The 18,740-nt window shown below is 38.5% G+C and overlaps 1 protein-coding gene across 7 annotated transcripts in view; it reads left to right on the top strand.

Annotated features, from left to right (window-relative positions):
- Positions 1 to 18,740, top strand: part of DNAJC13 (DnaJ heat shock protein family (Hsp40) member C13) — a 161,464-nt gene that overhangs the window by 133,397 nt on the left and 9,327 nt on the right. For all 7 annotated transcript variants that reach the window (XM_008249240.4, XM_051818458.2, XM_008249244.4 and 4 more), the window contains 8 exons: positions 54 to 166; positions 7,371 to 7,540; positions 7,699 to 7,741; positions 8,097 to 8,270; positions 11,033 to 11,212; positions 11,478 to 11,618; positions 13,670 to 13,813; positions 18,045 to 18,144. In XM_008249240.4, coding sequence (XP_008247462.3) covers positions 54 to 166; positions 7,371 to 7,540; positions 7,699 to 7,741; positions 8,097 to 8,270; positions 11,033 to 11,212; positions 11,478 to 11,618; positions 13,670 to 13,813; positions 18,045 to 18,144 — 1,065 coding nt within the window. The remainder of the gene's footprint in view (positions 1 to 53; positions 167 to 7,370; positions 7,541 to 7,698; positions 7,742 to 8,096; positions 8,271 to 11,032; positions 11,213 to 11,477; positions 11,619 to 13,669; positions 13,814 to 18,044; positions 18,145 to 18,740) is intronic.

Genomic DNA, 18,740 nt, shown 5'->3' with positions numbered 1-18,740 from the left:
GAAAAATGTGTATTCTTTATTATATTAACACTAATTCTTTCTTTTCTTCATAGGAGCTTTGATTTATTTATTGGATATGTTCTGCAATTCAACACATCCACAGGTTCGAGCACAAACAGCAGAACTTTTTGCTAAAATGACAGCAGATAAACTAATAGGTCCAAAGGTAAGCACACAGTAAGTTCCTGGAAGGAAATTAATGGTTAAAGTTCTGTAGTTTGATACTGATTTCATGACATATATCAAAAACTGTGATAATGAGGATAAGATAATGATTTGATATGAAAAATTGAAAGATTTTTATACCTAAAATTGTTTGTATGTATGCAAGGTAAATTTGGAAAATGGAATTAGAAGAGAGAGCACGTTTTCTGTTAACTTTTTTTTTTTTTTTTTTTTTTTTTTTATGGTGGCTTTGCTCTCAGTCTTTGTTTTGTTAGGTAGAGAGACAGAAATACAGAGGGACCAAGATCTCACATCTACTGGCTCACTCCCCAAATATGCACAAAGACACTCAGGTGGGGCTGAAGCTGGAAGGCAGGAACTCAATTCAGGTCTCCCACAGGGGTGTAAATGATTCAGTTACTGGCACCATCACTGTTGGCTCCTGCTGTCTTCATTACCATGAAGCTGGAACCACGTGCAAAACTGGACATGAAACCCAGGCACTGTGGTGTGAGACATGGGCATTGTAACCAGTGGCCTAACCACAAGGCTCAATGCCTGCCCTTTCATGAACCTTTTGAAGATGCCTAGTATTACTATTTGAGAAAAGTAATCACAGAAACCTGCACCAGAATTGAGAGTTCCTGAGAGAGTGTTTGGACTGTGGTGATAAAACTGTTCATCTTCTTGAAGAGAGAAAAAGGTGTATTTAGGTTATGGCAGAAGACAGGTTAGATGTGCATGCCCAAGGACTGGCCTGTAGATGCAGCTGGTGAAGGAGTTGGTGACATCTGGTTTAGGATGTGTCTCCACAGGAAGGATGACATGAGTGTTACAGCACCCCTGTCTCCCCTTTCTTCCAGGAAATCTTTTATTCCAAATCTAGAGATAAGTAGGTGACCTTTGGAGCCATTCTTCAGTTTGTAGTACAGGAACCTGTTTAGAGAATATTTTAAATAGGTTTCACTCATATGCAGGTGCGGACAGAATTCTTGTATTGTTATTAAAGCAGTTTTACAATAAATAGTGCTCACGGAAGCATATCTGTGCTGGTCCACCAAGCAGCACCTCACATACATGAGGTGAACCATGAAATGGTTCATGATCCTTGCTTCCAGAGTTCTATATAGGATGTCCAGAGTAGGACCTGGAATCTGTATTGTTTATTTTTTCTTTCTTTCTTTTCTTTTTATTTTTTTTATTTTTGACAGGCAGAGTAGATAGTGAGAGAGAGAGACAGAGAGAAAGGTCTTCCTTTTGCCGTTGGTTCACCCTCCAATGGCCGCCGCGGCCGGCACACTGCGGCCGGCACATTGCGCTGATCCGAAGGCAGGAGCCAGGTACTTCTCCTGGTGTCCCATGGGGTGCAGGGCCCAAGGACTTGGGCCATCCTCCACTGCACTCCCGGGCCACAGCAGAGAGCTGGCCTGGAAGAGGGGCAACCAGGACAGAATCTGGTGCCCTGACTGGGACTAGAACCTGGTGTGCCGGCGCCGCTAGGCGGAGGATTAACCTATTGAGCCATGGCGCCGGCCTCTTTCTTTTCTTTTTAATAAAGGTTTATTTAATGGGAAAGCAGAGAGAGGGAGAGACAGATAAGGATCATCTTATCCCTACTGTTTCACTCCCAAAATGGTCACAACAGCTGGGCCTGGGCCAGATTGAAGCCAAGAGTGAGGAACTCCGTCCAGGTCTCCCACCTCGGTGGCAGGGGCCAAAGCCCTTGGGTTATCCTCCACTCCCTTCCCAGATTAATTATCAGGGAGCTTGACTGGTAGCAAGATACTCAGGATGTGAAACAGTCAGTGCTCCACTATGAGATGATGGTGCCTCAGCTGCAACAGCTACACCCCTGGAATTTGCTTTTTTAACATACTCCCCACATGATTCTTTTGGATCCTGCCTGAACTCATATTTAGAAATGATTGCTCATGTGTCTACAAAGGTACCTTGGGTAGGGAGAGGTTCTAGGTCCCCACCTCTAATCTAAAGGCAGGGTGACTTGCCTTGTTCATGTTGTACCTACACGTGAAGTTCAGTTTGAAAATGCTAATGGCTGTTAAACATTTTTACATCAGTAAGACAAGTTGAGACCGTCATAGGATGTAAAACTGGGAGTAAATAATAGCTTGTCTTGAGCAAGATCAGTGGGGTAAAGCGGATTATTTGCATATATGCAGAAGAGACCATAAAACCGTGAATATTGATATTTAAATGAGTCCTTTCCAAAATCTTTTTTATTGTATTCAAAAGACAGAGGTACACAAGTATCTCTCATCTACCGGTTCACCTCTCAAAATAACAATGGCCAACGCTGGGACAGTCCAAAACTGGAACTCAATCTGGGTCCCCTTTGTTGGCTGTCAGGGACTTAACTACAGGAGCCCTCACTGCTGCCTCCCAGTGTGCATATTAGCAGGAAGCTGGAATTAGGAGTGGAACAAGGATTCGAACCCAGGCCTACCTCCAATAGGGGATTCACTATCACCTCCCCCCATCATACTGAGTTTTCTTGAAGCAAGAATTGGGTGGTATGTAACTAATATCTTAAACGTTTTAGGTGTTTTAAGTAAATATGTATTGGAATTGTCTTTGAGCTCTTCATTTGTATTTTTGACCTTTGAAATCTGTGAGGGGCAGATTTTATCAAGGTGAGTGTTTTTACACTTGAATTTTCTGTGTAGGAAAGATACAGATATCAGATAATTAACTAACTGGTTTGGAGCAAGAAATCCTAGAACTGGGATCAGTAAACATTTTTTTCCTTTTCAGTAATAGTTTTATTGAGATATAGTTGACATGCCATGCAATTCTATTTTTAGTATATTCACAGACTGGGCGATATTAATTTATTTTAGAACATTTTCATTAACCCACAAAGAAACCCTATAGCCTTCAGCAGCTTTTCTTTACACCCTCTTCTTCCTTGTACCTGGCTACCACTAATCCACTGTATGTCTATAGATTTGCCTATTTCATATAAATAGAATCTTAGAAGATGTGTTGTTTTGTGGCTGACTTTTGTCACTTTTCAAAATAGATTCATCTATTTTGTAGCAAATATTAGTGCTTCATTCTTTTTAATTGCTAAATAATCCATATTTTGTCCATTTATCTTGATGAACATGTGGATTGTTTCTACCCTTCGGCTATCCAAATGTTACTACATTGAATGTTTTTGTGTGGGCATAGGTTTTTAATTTCATTAGGAGTGGAATTTCTGGGACATACAGTAACACTATATTTAACCTTTTGAGAAATAGACTGTTTTCCAAAGTAATGTACCATTTTAGCTTCCTGCCAGCAGTGTGTGGGAGGTCTGATTTCTCTTGTTTGCTATTATGTCTTTTATTAGTATAACCATCCCACTAGGTGTGAAGTAATAGATATGTCCTGGTTTTGATGTGCATTTCTCTGATGACTAGTTATGTTAAATATCTTTTCAAGTGCTAATTAGCCATTTGTACAATCTGTGCAGAAAAATGGTTATTTGTATTCTTTCTTTCTTTTTTTTTTTTTATCTTTTATTTAATGAATATAAATTTCCAAAGTACGACTCATGGGTTACAATGGCTTCCCCCACATACCGTCCCTCCCACCCACAACCCTCCCCTTTCCCACTCCCTCTCCCCTTCCATTCACATCAAGATTCATTTTCGATTATCTTACTATACAGAAGATCAGCTTAGTATACCTTAAGTAAGGATTTCAACAGTTTGCTCCCACACAGAAACATAAAGTGAAAAATAATAGATGATTTTTTTTAAATGATGATGAAATCAGATCAGACCTATTGTCATGTTTAATCCCAGTGAGAGTCAAGTTGGGAATTGATAATTTCTTTTTCTTTTTTTTTTTTTTTTTTTTTTACAGAAGATCAGTTTAGTGTACATTAAGTAAAGATTTCAATCGTTTGCACCCCCATAGAAACACAAAGTGAAATATACTGTTTGAGTACTCGTTATAGCATTAAGCCTCAGTGTACAGCACATTAAGGACAGAAATCCTACATGAGGAGTAAGTGCACAGTGACTCCTGTTGTTGACTTTACAAATTGACACTCCTGTTTATGGCATCAGTAATCTCCCTATGTATTCTTTCATTTTTTAAAAAGACTTATTTATTTGAAAGGCAGAATGACAAAGAAGGAAAGATGGAGACAAAGAGATCTTTTTTATCCAGCCGGCTCTGTGGCATAGCAGGTAGAACTGCCACCTGCAATGCCAGCATCCCTGCTGGTGTGCCTGGGAAAGCAGTGGAAAACAGTTCAAGTGCTTGGGTCCCTGCACTCATGGTGGGAGACCTGGAGGAAGCTCCTGGCTCCTGGCTTCAGATCAGCCCAGCTCCTTCTGTTGTAGCCATTTACGGGATAAACCAGCAGATAGAAGACTGATCTCTTTCCCTGTCTCTGTCTCTCCCTCTCTGTGTATCTGTAATTCTGCTTTTCAGAAAATTAAATAAAAAAATTTTTAAATCTTTTTTATCTACTGGTTCACTTCCCAAATGGCCACAAAAGTTAGGGTTGGAGCCTGGCTGAAGCCTGTCTGGATCACCCATGCGGTGGCAGGAGCCCATGAATTAGGACCATCTTATGTTTTCCCAGGTACATTAGCAGGGAGCTGGTTTGGAAGCAGAGCAGCTAAAACTTGGAACTGGCATCTTGATGTTGGTTACCAGCATTGCAATTGGTGACTTAACCCACTGTGTCACAATGTAGGCCTTTATATTCTTTTAAAATTAGGTTGTATTTTTGTTACTGAACTGTAATTGTTCCATATGTATTTGGGCTATTAACCTTTTATCAAATGTTATTTGCAGATATTTTCTCCCATTCCATTGATGGCTTTTCCGTTTTCTTGTGTGTCCTTTGAACCCAAGTTTTAAATTTGATGTCATAGATAAGAAACTGTTGCTTAATCCAAGGTTACAAAGATTTATGCCCATGTTTATGCCTTAATAAGGGTTTTAATATTTTAGCTCTTTTACTTTACCTTTGATTCATTTTGAGTTAATTTTTTATACATGGTATGAGACAGGGGTGGGTCCAGAAAAGTTTTCCTGTGAAAGGCTATATAGTAAATATTTTGCCATTTATGGACCATATGATCTCTATCACAAGTGTTTGGCTTGTTTTAACAGGAAAGCAGCCATTGCAGACAGTATTCAAATAGATATGGCTCTGTTCCAATAAGACTTAATGCACAAATATAGCTGACAGGCCAGATTTGGCCCCTCATTTGCAAACTCCTGTTTCAGAATAGCTGAGTAACCAGAACATAACACTGAAGGCTTAATGACAAAACTTATGTAAAGTTTTTACTAAAATGTATAATAGCATATACATCAGTGTGTGATAATGCTTAGTACTTCTTAGCAGTTGAAATGCTTTAAACATCCTGGCTAAGCTTTGCTTGAATGCCACTTTTTACAAAAGAATAGACTTGGATCATTCATTAAATTGATGACCAAGCATGCACTCTCAGAAATCAAAGAGGAAAAGACTTGGTTTTATACAGCTGGTCATTACGTATTATTTTTTTTAAGTATCAGACCATAGTAGATGTAATTAAATTAATTTAGAAATGAGAAGTCTCTGTAGATTGACAGTTAACCTAAATAAAGTTTTTTTTTATCAGTTTAATAATATTTATAAATAAAGCTGTTAAACCTAAGGCATTTGAAATTCATCTAACCAATCAATAGATGACTTCTACAATATTGTTTATAAATGCAGCCTAACACAAATGTATAAATAGCTCCTTTCTAGAAAAGTTATTCCTTCAAATTTAATATACTTGGTATGAAAGCAGTTCCAGTTTCTATTGTAAGCTATGAAATATTTAAAAACAGGAGATTTGTGTTAAGTGTCAAGTAATACGGCCAGGTATAGCAAGATGGGTACATGAAACCGTAAGCAGCTTGCTTTGTGAGTCGCAGACCCGGAGTTACTCACTGTGTAATGATACTGGGTCTCTAAACCCAAGTTTCTTTAGCCCCCTGGTGAGAAAATTAAAATGAATGACCTTATCTAAATCCTGCTTTAACTCTTGGTGCTTTTTTGATCATGTGTTTCTCTGAGCTTTGTTGAAATGTACTCCTAGGGATGGATGGACTGCACACAGGGAGCAAGGGAAACCTGGTTCTTAGGGAGCTCATGATGGAACGCAGTGCTGAACTTCCTCTTTGCCCCTACCTACTTTAGTCCTCTGTGGAGTAGCTTTGTGTTTTGGCAGGATGTTCTCCACAGGCTTAGGGAGTACAGAAGGAAATAAGCCTGTGAAACTCCTTGCTGATTTCATTCACCCTGATGGTATTATTTGATGTAGAACAAATGCCCTCCAAAACTCTTTGGGTGTCTGAGGCAGCTGCATGGTTACACTTTGTGGATGCCGTCATGTAACCATGTTGTTTACTTCAGCTCATTGATTGCCGTGAAGTTCAGAGCTAAATTTGTAATATATCACTAGCAATTATGCACAACTTTGGATATTTCTTTATGTGTTCTGTCCGTATTAGTTCTCAGTTAAGTGAATAAGTATCTGCTGCATGCCAGGTGACTGAGAGCACAATCAGTGAGTAGGACAGGTTGGGTTAGGGAAGATTTCCCTGAGTTAAGATTTGATGACCAGAAGGAAAATCCTTACCTTCCCAGGCCTCATTTTCCCTTTGTCTTTATGCCTCACACTAATTTTCAATTTGTATATATGTGAATGCTGAATATATTTTTTAAAGGTACTTTTTGTTAAAAGGCATCATGTAGCATAAAACATAGTAGAGCAAATTGAATGTATTAAAAATACTTGTACGATACAGGTAGTATGAAAAAGATTAGTTTGGAATAGGGGACAGTGAAGGAGATCTGGAGGGATAGGCCACACAAGGCATTCTAGGAAGATGGAGCAGTATATGTGAGGCATGACCAATAAGTGTTCTGGGACCTTTGCACAGCAGTGATGCTGGATTGTAAAAATGGAAGTAAAAATGAAACTTGATGAGCAAGTGGGACCAAGTTGTAGTGATTCTTATTAAAGTTAACTTTGAATGAACCGAAGTTTTTTTCTCCCACTCCAGAATGTCTAGGTAACAGTTAGGGCCCATAACAGCCATAATATAAATTATACTGATATTCTACCCTAGAGAAATGTAAAGCAAACCAAATATTGAGTTGTTTCCAAGAGGTCTTTTTTTTCTTTCTCCTCATCTAGGTTCGAATAACATTAATGAAATTTTTACCAAGTGTTTTCATGGATGCAATGAGAGACAACCCTGAAGCTGCTGTACATATTTTTGAAGGAACTCATGAAAATCCTGAGTTAATTTGGAATGATAGTTCCAGAGATAAAGTGTCTACAACAGTTAGAGAAATGATGTTAGAGTAAGTAAAGACAAAAGTGATAACTTAACACTTTCAGATAAAGTCACTAGGAAGGGCAAATCATATCTAATCATATCTCTAAGACACATTCTAAAAGTTAGTGAAAGCCTTGTTTTGTAACTGAATTGTGTCATTCAACTTTCTTTTTTCCTCCCAAGGCACTTTAAAAATCAGCAGGAAAACCCTGATGTAAACTGGAAGGTAAAATGTACTTTTGTTTTACATTTTATTTTTTGTTGATTTTTGTTTAATTCCTACAGAATAGATTTAAGCCAAAATGTAGCCACTCTGTCATTAAAACAGTTGAATATCCTGGAAAAAAAGACTTCAAACATAAAAGTAGGAGTGTTCACTTTTGAAGCAAATAACTAACCAAAGTGCCCTTTCTGAACTTTATTAAGAGGAATATAAAATGTATTGCTTTTACAATTTGATTAAATTAACAGGATGCTTTTGTGCTAGTTAGTTTTGTGAATGTTTAATAGAGTTTGTGTTTCTTGCCTTCATGTACAACTAACAATTACTAAATGACTTGACTGTGGTTTTTTCTATAAAGTTGCCTGAAGATTTTGCTGTGGTGTTTGGAGAAGCAGAGGGTGAACTTGCTGTTGGAGGAGTTTTCTTGAGAATCTTTATTGCACAACCGGCTTGGGTTCTAAGGAAGCCTAGGGAATTTCTTACTGCACTACTAGAAAAATTAACTGAGCTCTTGGAGAAGAACAGTCCTCATGTAAGTTTTATTCATCAACAAAACATTTCCTTGTTGGCTAAATATATATACGCATGATCTTTGTCTTAAAAAAATTTCATCTTCAGTGACCATGCATTAGCAATTGGCAATGTCTTTCTTTCTTTCTTTTTTTTTTTTTTTTTTAAAGATTTATTTATTTAACTGAAAGAGTTACACAGAGAGAGAAGGAGAGGCAGAGAGAGAGGTCTTCATCCGCTGGTTCACTCACCAAATGACACAACGGCCGGAACTGCACCGATCTGAAGCCAAGAGCTAGGAGCCTCCTCTGGGTCTCCCACGTGGGTGCAGGGGCCCAAGGACTTGGGACATCTTCTACTGCTTTCCAGGCCATAGCAGAGAGCTGGATTGGAAGTGGAGCAGCTGGGAATCAAAAGCAGTGCCCATATGGGATGCTGGCACTGCAGGTGGCAGCTTTACCCATTATTCCACAGCGCTGGCCCCAGCCATGTCTTTCAACATAGCAGCTGTGTTTGAATTCAAATATACCTATCAGTCTTTTTTTTTTTTTTTTTTTCCATGTTTAAAAGTAAAGCTCTTTAGTACAATGGTTATTTATAAACCCAGGTGAAATATCTATATTTGAGATGTCATTTCTTTTTTTCTTTTTTTTTAAAAGGTTTATTTATTTATCTCAGAGGCAGGGTTACAGAGGGAGAGACAGAGAGAGATCTTTCACCTGCTGGTTCACTCCCCAAATGTCTGCAGTGGCCGGAGCCAGGCTGATTCGAGGCCAGGAGTCAGGAGCTTCTTCTGGGTCTCTCCAATGTGGGTACAGTGGCCCAAATAGTTGGGCCATCTTCTGCTGCTTTCCCAGGTGCATTAGCAGGAAGCTGGATAAGAAGTGGAGCCAGTGTGCTTGTGGGATGCCAGTGCTGTAGGCAGAGGCTTATCCTATTATGCCACAATGCTGGCCCCAAGAAGATGTTATTTCTAATAATTTTAGAACCTCTGAAAGAATTCTTTTGCCACGTCATATCCAATGGTTACATAGTTTTAAGGAAAAACCTTCAGTGTTCCTCTGAAAGTTTTCCTGCTCAGGCATTTTTTTCACTACACTTATGCATATGGCAAGGATGACACCAGTCAAAGAAATTGACAGAAGAATAACTGCATGGGTGATTCTTGTACCTGTGCTTAAAACAGTAGATTATTGGTGTTATTTTGGCAAGTCTTGAAACCCTGGTAATATACCAAAAGACCTCAAAGTTCGTGGAAGGAGGTGCCTAGTGATTAAGACACCGTTCATCCCATATTGGAAGGTCGGAGTTTAGCTGGCTTTTCTTCCTGACTCTAGCTTCCTGCTAATGCAGACCTTGGAGACATCTAGATGGCTACATCCCACATAGGAGACCTAGATTTAGCACCTGACTTTGGCCCAGCCTACCCTGGGCTGTTGGGGGCATTTGTGGGGTGAACTAGTGGATTAGGGAGCTTGTTCTTTTGCCCCCCGCCCCCCCGTATCAAATGTTGAATAAAAATTTTAAAAAGAAAATGAAATCCTCAAAAGTGGAACTTGGAAAACAAAGTAAGTTTACTCCTTTGTTTAGGACACTTCCTAGTTTCCATGTTCATTTAAGATGCATTTTGTTTGGTGTAACACTTAAGACACTTCCTAAGACTTCTGCTTCCCATATTGGAGTGCTGGGGTTCAAGTACTGACTTTGTTCAGATTACAGCTTGCTGCTAATGCACACCCTGGGAAGCAGCAGAAATTGGGTCCCTGCTACTCATATGAAGGACGATTGATTTCTGAGCTCCTGGCTTCAGCCTGGCCCTGACCCCTCCGTTTCTTCTGGGTATTTGGGGGAATGAAAGAGGGAGTGAGTTTCTTTCTCTCTTGTTACCTCTTTCTGCCTCTCTGCCTTTTGACTAAAAAATGAAAATCACATTTTGTTATGGATGTACTTGATTGTATATGCATGTATGGTATAAGCTTATATAAGTTTCTGTAACCCATTCTCCACAAAGAAAGTGTATTATGGTATTCAAATATGTTATAATAGGATTTTATTAAAGAACGGAGAGAAACATTTTACTGGCTCTGTTCTTGTGGATTTTAGATGTTCTCAAATGTTGACATATCTGTAACATTTTCAAAAATTTTCTAGTAGTATCTTTTGGGAAATAACCTCTTACCTGAAATAGAAATAAGATATTCTTGGTCCACTGAAAAGCTACCTAGATTAAAATAGCACATCCTTAAGTCCTTTGGATTCATGATTTTTCATTAAAGAAAATAGGAAGTTTGTTCTCCTGTGATACGTAAATTCATTTTTTTTTTGACAGGCAGAGTGGATAGTGAGAAAGAGAGACAGAGAGTAAGGTCTTCCTTTTGCCGTTGGTTCACCCTCCAATGGCCGCCACGGCTGGCGCGCTGCGTCCGGTGCACCGCGCTGATCCGATGGCAGGAGCCAGGTGCTTCTCCTGGTGTCCCATGGGGTGCAGGGCCCAAGCACTTGGGCCATCCTCCACTGCCTTCCCGGGCCACAGCAGAGAGCTGGCCCGGAAGAGGGGCAACCGGGAAAGAATCCGGCGCCCTGACCGGGACTAGAACCCGGTGTGCCGGCGCTGCTAGGTGGAGGATTAGCCTATTGAGCTGTGGCGCCGGCCGTAAGTCCATTTTCAAGTATCACTTCTCAGAACTTTTGGATCTCTAGTTTTGAACACAAAGTACAGTGTAATTTCAAAAATATTTAGGGATTTGGCGGTATCTTATAGTGTGTTTGTTTTATATATTCCAGGGGGAAACGCTGGAAACTGTGACCATGGCGACAGTTTGCCTTTTCAGTGCACAGCCTCAGCTGGCAGATCAGGTCCCACCACTGGGCCATCTTCCCAAAGTGATCCAGGCAATGAATCACAGGAACAATGCTGTTCCTAAGAGTGCTATCCGTGTTATCCATTCCTTGTCTGAAAATGAGGTATTGATTACTCCATTCCGCAGCTCACACCTCCAGTAGTAGTCTGTGCCCTTTCATGCTGACTAACCTACATGCCAGTATAATTCTCTCTTTTTGCGTATGAACTGCATGGTATTTTATCATTTCTTAAACTAGTTTAAATGATAAAATTAATAAGGCTTAAGAACTACTCGATTCATTACTAAATTTTATCATTATGGTATTTACTATGCTGTATAAAATATTGCTACTGTATAAGTAAGCTCCTCCTCTTCTGGGCCCTTAGTTGTGTGTTCGAGCTATGGCATCTCTGGAGACCATTGGCCCACTGATGAATGGAATGAAAAGACGAGCAGATACTGTTGGTCTGGCCTGTGAAGCAATTAATCGAATGTTTCAAAAGGAGCAGAGTGAGTTAGTTGCACAAGTAAGTGACTTCCTACATTCACTTCATTCAGCACTATTTTCAAAAAGCAACCATACCAAATCACCAGATGTTTACTTAGCACTGATTTGTTTCTCTGACTTAGATTTGGTGAGAAGTACTTAATGAGCCTATATGTGCAGAATTCTATATTCTATATAGACACACATACCATATACATGTATGTAATATGTTACATATATGTAATATTTTCTCATTCAAATACGTACTTTCCCTTTCTTGTGTCTAGAAAAATTTTGCTTATACTTTAAGACCACTTTCCTCTCAGTGGAATTTCCTCTCTCTCGAGGCAAATTCAAGGTCTCTCTACTTTGCACACCTTCAGCATATATATATATATATATAGAGAGAGAGAGAGAGAGAGAGAGAGGGAGGGAGAGAGAAAGGAAGGAAGGAAGGAAGGAAGGGAGGGAGGGAGGGAGGGAGGGAGGGAGGGAGGGAGGGAGGAAGGAAGGAAGGACAAGCTGCCAAAAGTCTTACCAACTTTAGTTTTAATATTGTTTAAATTTTAAATCTTATGCTTTGCTTGCTTTGTAAAATATCAGAAATATCAGCCTTTTTGGAAAGATTCATTCGTTTGTTTATTCCTTTGTTTCTCAAATTATATTTAAGAAACATGCCAAGATTTTCATTGTCGTTTTTGAAGGGACTGTCTACCTAATGAAAATAGAGCTATATCCAGTGCCTGATGTAGAATAGCAGGCATTGGAGGACCAATAAACACAGTGAACATAAAATGCATTACAAAAGTGCTATTTTAAAAAAATGTGAATTAAGACAGATACCTCATGTCTTTGCTGATAAATGGAATCTAAAACAATTGAGTAGTGTGGAGGTGTTAGTGTGATGTTAGTCAAGGGGTGCAAAGTTTCATTTAGGAGTAATAAGATTTTATACAGCACAGTGACTGGTGTTAATGTATGTTTCAAAATTACTAAGAGTAAATTTCAGATATTCTCACCACAAAAAAAAAAAGTATTTGAAGTGATGGATATGCTAATTAGTTTGACATAATCATTCCACATTGTTTTGTATATCACATCAATCTGTATCCCAGATATATATGGAATAAAATTTTCAAAATAATAATGTAATTATGTCACTCTTCATCTTAAAAACCCTTTCCTGGTTTCCCATTAGCTTGTCAAATGACAAAGTGAGCTCTGACATCCTTAGCTTGATCACAAGCCTCCTAATCTCCCAGTCCCAATACCTATCTCACTTTTTTCCTCCCTCAGCCTCTCGTTTAGGCAAACAGAGGTATGGGGAACATCTCAAAGAAATACTGGATTCTCTGAGATTCATACTTACCATAGCTCCAGGAGTTTGTTGAACAAAGAACAGGAGCCAGGACTGCCACTTGATGGCTCTGTGAGCTCAGGCATGATATTTAACCTTACAGTGCTGAGAGTCCTTATCTGTAAAATGAAATCACACCTCTCAGGGTTGCTTTGTACATGACAAAGGAGGTTCTTTGAATTTCAGAATGGATGGCGAAATTTGTGTGATACCAGTATATTATTTAGTTTTTACTAGGCTGATATGAAATGTATATGATGACTGCATATATTGGCGTTTTGAGTTATGAAAAGAATGTTTAACAATTTCAGACATTATTACCAACCTGTTAGCATAGCATTGATTAGAGTAGGGATACCTCATATAGTAGCTAAAAGTTCAGTTCTACTGGTTCCAGATACAGATTCCATTAGTGTCTACTGCTTTGGATATGAACAGGTTTTTGCACCCTTCTCTAAAGTGACTATCGTGTGGTGCTGGGAAGGTAAAATAATTGATGTATAATATTTAAAACAGTTGATGACACAGAATAAAATTTTATTTATTTTTATTTATTATTAAATGTTATTATCATTAGTTACCAAAAAAGAAATTATCACGTTGTATCTAGCTTTAAAAATACTATGAAGACTGATTACTCTTCTTCCAGCTATGGTCCTGGAAGGGAAATTATTTCTTCAGTGAATAAGTGGTGTTTTCTCAGTGTGTTTTTAGATGCTTAATGTTTTTTCTAGGCCCTAAAAGCAGATTTGGTCCCATACCTCTTAAAATTACTTGAAGGGATTGGCCTTGAAAATCTGGACAGCCCAGCAGCCACCAAGGCTCAAATTGTTAAAGCTCTCAAGGCAATGACTCGAAGCCTACAGTATGGAGAACAGGTGAGTCTTCACATAGGCAGCTTTAACTTACTGATTACCATCACAAGGTATTCTCAGAGGTTTTGGTCATGGACCTTCAGGGCTCCTGTGCTGTGGTTCCACTTATAGGTATGGTTCACTTGGATGTAATGGAGCATATCCAAAGATCAAAAATGGTTTGGCATATCTGCTGCATAAAAAATACAAACTATACACTTAGTAATCACTTAGGAGGATTCTTCTGCATATGACATGTACATTTCAGACAGAAAAATACTGAAACTCTTTAGCATAAAAGAAGACTCATCATTTAGTGCTAGTTAACTACTGGTTTTTTTTTTTTTTTTTTTGCTCGCTCATTAAAAACTACATAAACTTATTGGTAAGTCATTTCGCTTTTCTAGGCCCCGATACTAACATCTGCACTTCTGTCCTCACAATATATCTGTTAGTGTATATTCTTCTTTTTTTTACAATATATCTGTTAGTGTATATTCTTTTTTTTTTAACTTTTATTTAGTGAATATAGATTTCCAAAATACAGCTTATGGATTACATTGGCTTCCCCCCCTCCCCAATGACTTCCCTCCCACCCGCAACCCTCCCCTTTCCCGCTCTCTCTCCCATTCTTATCAAGATTCATTTTCAATTTTCTTTATATACAGAAGATCAGTTTAGCATACATTAAGTAAAGATTTCAACAGTTTGCACCCACATAGAAACACAAAGTGAAATATACTGTTTGAGTACTCGTTATAGCATTAAATCTCAATGTACAGCACATTAAGGACAGAGATCCTACATGAGGAGTAAGTGCACAGTGACTCCTGTTGTTGATTTTACAAATTGACACTCCTGTTTATGGCATCAGTAATCTCCCTATGCTGCAGTCATGAGTTTCCAAGGCTATGGAAGCCTTTGAGTTCACCGACTCTTATCTTATTTAGACAAGGTCATAGTCAAAGTGGAAGTTCTTTCCTCCCTTCAGAGAAAGGTACCTCCTTCTTTGAAGACCTGTTCTTTCTACTGGGATCTCACTCACAGAGATCTTTCATTTAGGTCCCCCCCCCCCTTTTTTTTTTTTTTGCCAGAGTGTCTTGGCTTTCCATGCCTGAAATACTCTCATGGGCTTTTCAGCCGGATCCGAATGCCTTCATTTCATTTTGATTTCTCTTCCTGTTCTCTTCCTGTTCACACTTTCCTGTTCTACTAGTTTCTGCGTTTCATTTTGATTCTTCCTTAAAATTTCATTTTCATGAGAGAGATTTTCAATCCTGTCCAATAAGGATTTCTGTAGTTCAAGGATTTGCTTTTGAAAACTTCTAAATGTTCTTATCATAAATTTTTTGAAATCCGTATCTTGCATTTCTTCTATCTCATCATCTTCATAATCTTGGTTGAGCTGTTTTGTTTATTTGGAGGCGCCATAGTGTCTTCGTTGATCTTGTTCCCTCGATTTTTGTGTTTGTAGCTTGGCATTGTTAATTCTTCTTCCCTCACTGTGAGGTGTTTTTTTTTTTTTTTTTTTTTTTTTTTATACTGTGTCTGTGTTAAGTGGACTGTCTGCTGTTGGAGGAGCCTTCTAGTGCTAGTTAACTACTAAGAATTACTGAGTTGTAATGATAACCCATTCATTAACCCCTGCATATGAATTTTTAAAACTAGAATGTAATTTTAATTTTCCTCTTCCTCTTTTGTTGGTATTTATAAAGTGATGGTTTTCTTTTTTTGTGGTTGTTGTGACAAAGATGTACATTAAATTTTTTTTTAAAGATTTTGTTTATTTATTTGACAGAGTTACAGACAGAGAGAAAGGTCTGCCTTCCATTGGTTCACTCCCCAAATGGCCGCAATGGCTGGAACTATGCCGATCCAAAGCCAGGAGCTAGGTGCCTCCTCCTGGTCTCCCACATGGGTGCAGGGGCCCAAGCACTTGGGCCGTCCTCCACTGCCTTCCCAGGCCACAACAGAGAGCTGGACTAGAAGAGGAGCAGCCGGGACTAGAACCCAGTGCCCATATGGGATGCCGGCGCCATAGGTGGAGGATTAACCTAGTGTGCCATGGCGTTGGCCCCAGATGTACATTAAAGTTTTCATCTGTATGCATATGCTATTAGCTTGTTCATTTTTATTTTTAAGTTTTACTTATTTGAGAGACAGAAAGATAAAGCTCCTAACTGCTGACTCATTCCTCAAGTGCCCACAACAGCCAGATTTGAGCCAGACCAAAGCCGAGAGTCCGGAACTCAATCCAGGTCTTGTAGGTCACCATCATATGCTGCTCTCATGGTCTGTATTGGTATGAAGATGAAGTCAGGACTAGTTTCAGGTATAGGACCCAGATATTCTGATAAGTGGATGCAGGCATCATAGCCAGCATCTTAACCACTAGGCCAAGTACTGTTCCCTCCCTGCAGTAATTTACTTTTCCTCTTTGGTGTAATACTGCTTCTGAGGAGTTCCTCATTCAGTATTACTGTGTAACTATTTACTAGTAGTTGGGGGCTTTTGAGGGTGAACCAAAAGTTGTAGATTCTCTCTTTTTCTGTGTATGTCTTCAATTAAATAAAAATAAATAAGCTTAAAAAACAAAACAGTGTCCTTATCTAGTTCCAAACTGTTTTGATCATTCTTATACCATTTAACCAGTTCTTCATTTCTCTTCTTCTCAACCCCTGACAACTACCAATCCATTTTCTGACTATGGACTGACTTACTCTGGATATTTCCTGTAAATGGAATCATTGTACTTGTCTGACATATGTCATTTAGCATGTTTTCAGTTTATCCTTGTTGTGGTATGTATCAGTTCTTCATTTGTTTTTGTGTCTGAGATTCTGTTGAATATGTGTAAATATATATGTGTATATATAATATATATGATATACAATATATCATATATCACATATATGACATATACATTATATGTTATGTATATTATACACACACATCACAGTTTGTTTATCCTTCCCCCTATTGATGTACATTGGGTTGTTTCCACCTACTAATGTTCTTTTGTAGGTCTAAATTGACTGCAGCTAAGCTAACCTTTAGTGAATCCACTATGTGTATTTGTTTGAGTTAAAGAAATATTTTCACTGCCATTGTTCATTCTATCAATGTCATCATTTAAATGTTTTACACTGATACTAAAGAGGAGACTGTATTGCTGCAGTCATTGGTGTGTTTCTAAAAATATTTTTCAAGTTTTTCTTGTGAGTGTTGAACACCTAACAGAGTCAATCCAGCCTACCATTGTAGACTAGTGTCCATCCCTTTACCTGCCTCGAGATTCCTGGTGGTAAAAATAATAAAATAACTCTGACACTTATTTCCATTCCCAAGGAAGGGAGGAAAGAGAATAGTTTCCAAAACAGAAATTCCCCTACCCTCTTCACAATTAATAGCTTTCACTGTTGTTTCTTTCTAAGGTTTGGACAGGTGTGCATTCCTTTGTACTCATATAGTCCTCATGAACATCTCTCCTTTAATGATTGCCACTGAATTATCTGAAATTATTTCCCCCACTAGACTGAACTGTCAATCTGACTTCAGAGATATAAACTGTTTAAACCGTGTGTCCACTGTGCCTCACACATAAGAGGTGCTCAATGAATATTTGATGTGAACACTGATAGGCACAACTTATTCTATTAAGTAGGTATTTCTATCTGTGTTCTAGAGAAAGAACCATGTCATTCACCTTTGTCCAGTATGCATCCACATGCATATTAATTATTCATATATGTATCTACATGTACTATTCTGATACTTTCTCTAGTAACCTGTTTTCTCAAGTGTGCATGGTGTTCACAAACCCTCTTCAACCTATATAATGTGAAAGACTGCTTTAAGCTGTGACTCCAAGTTTTACAGCATCTTTTTCCTAAACTCCTTCCTCAGGAATAGGTCATTTGCCCTGTCAGCATCATCAGCCATCTGTTGCTGTCACAGGAAAACTCTTTGGGAATCTTCCTGCTTAAAATACCTACAGATCCATAAATTGTAGGTTTAAAGATAGAGTCCAGCTTTAGAGGGCTAACTGACTTGAGAATTTCCTTGGATCTGGTTCAATGAGACGTTCCTGGCATATTGCCTAGAATATAGTATTTGATGATGCTCATTCTTGCTCTGTCTTCAGGTCTTTCCTCACTGGCTTTTCTTAGTGTTTTGGATGTCAGCTGTTCTCTAATTCAGTTTTCCAATATCCAATCCTTAATTTATACTTACAGGACTTGCTTTACTTCCATAGGTGAATGAAATCCTGTCTCGTTCTTCAGTCTGGAGTGCCTTCAAAGATCAAAAACATGATTTGTTCATTTCTGAGTCACAAACAGCAGGATACCTCACTGGTAAGCCATGCCTAACCGGTTGTCCTGAGATACCTGGTAAAAGCCAGTTGGAGCTTCAGTCTGAATAGATTATAAACCAACATTTCTTGAAGGTGCTGGGAGAATGTGGTAGACCTCTGTTCCTAGCCTTTGGCAGCATGTGAACTATTAGGTTGAATGTGTACTAAATACTTTGCTCAGTTTTGATGCAGTTAATCATTGGTGTCACAGGTTGTATTTAGAGGATGTCTGAGTTGTCTTAAACATGTAAACACAATCGAGAAATACCTGCTCAGAAACATCTGTGTACTGCATCATTTTGTCTCTGTCAACATAACAGATTGAGGTTCTAAATATATATCTATAAATCATATGTAGAATATTTTCTTCTTAGTTTCTATCAATTAGTCCGTAGTTTTGCTACATACATAGGTTCATTCTCCCATGGGGAAGAAATAATGTGGGTATCATAAATAAAATTTTAGTACTTAGGATCAAAAGATAAAACATTTGACGCAGCATTTGTCCACTTGACATACCAACTGCATGATAATTTTATAGTATTTTTTCTTTTTAAGATTTATTTTATTTATTTGAAAGACAGTTACAGAGAGAGG

Source organism: Oryctolagus cuniculus, chromosome 4 (genome assembly GCF_964237555.1).
Source record: "Oryctolagus cuniculus chromosome 4, mOryCun1.1, whole genome shotgun sequence".
Lineage (NCBI taxonomy): Eukaryota > Metazoa > Chordata > Mammalia > Lagomorpha > Leporidae > Oryctolagus > Oryctolagus cuniculus.
This window is presented reverse-complemented; position numbering and strand designations above follow the sequence as displayed.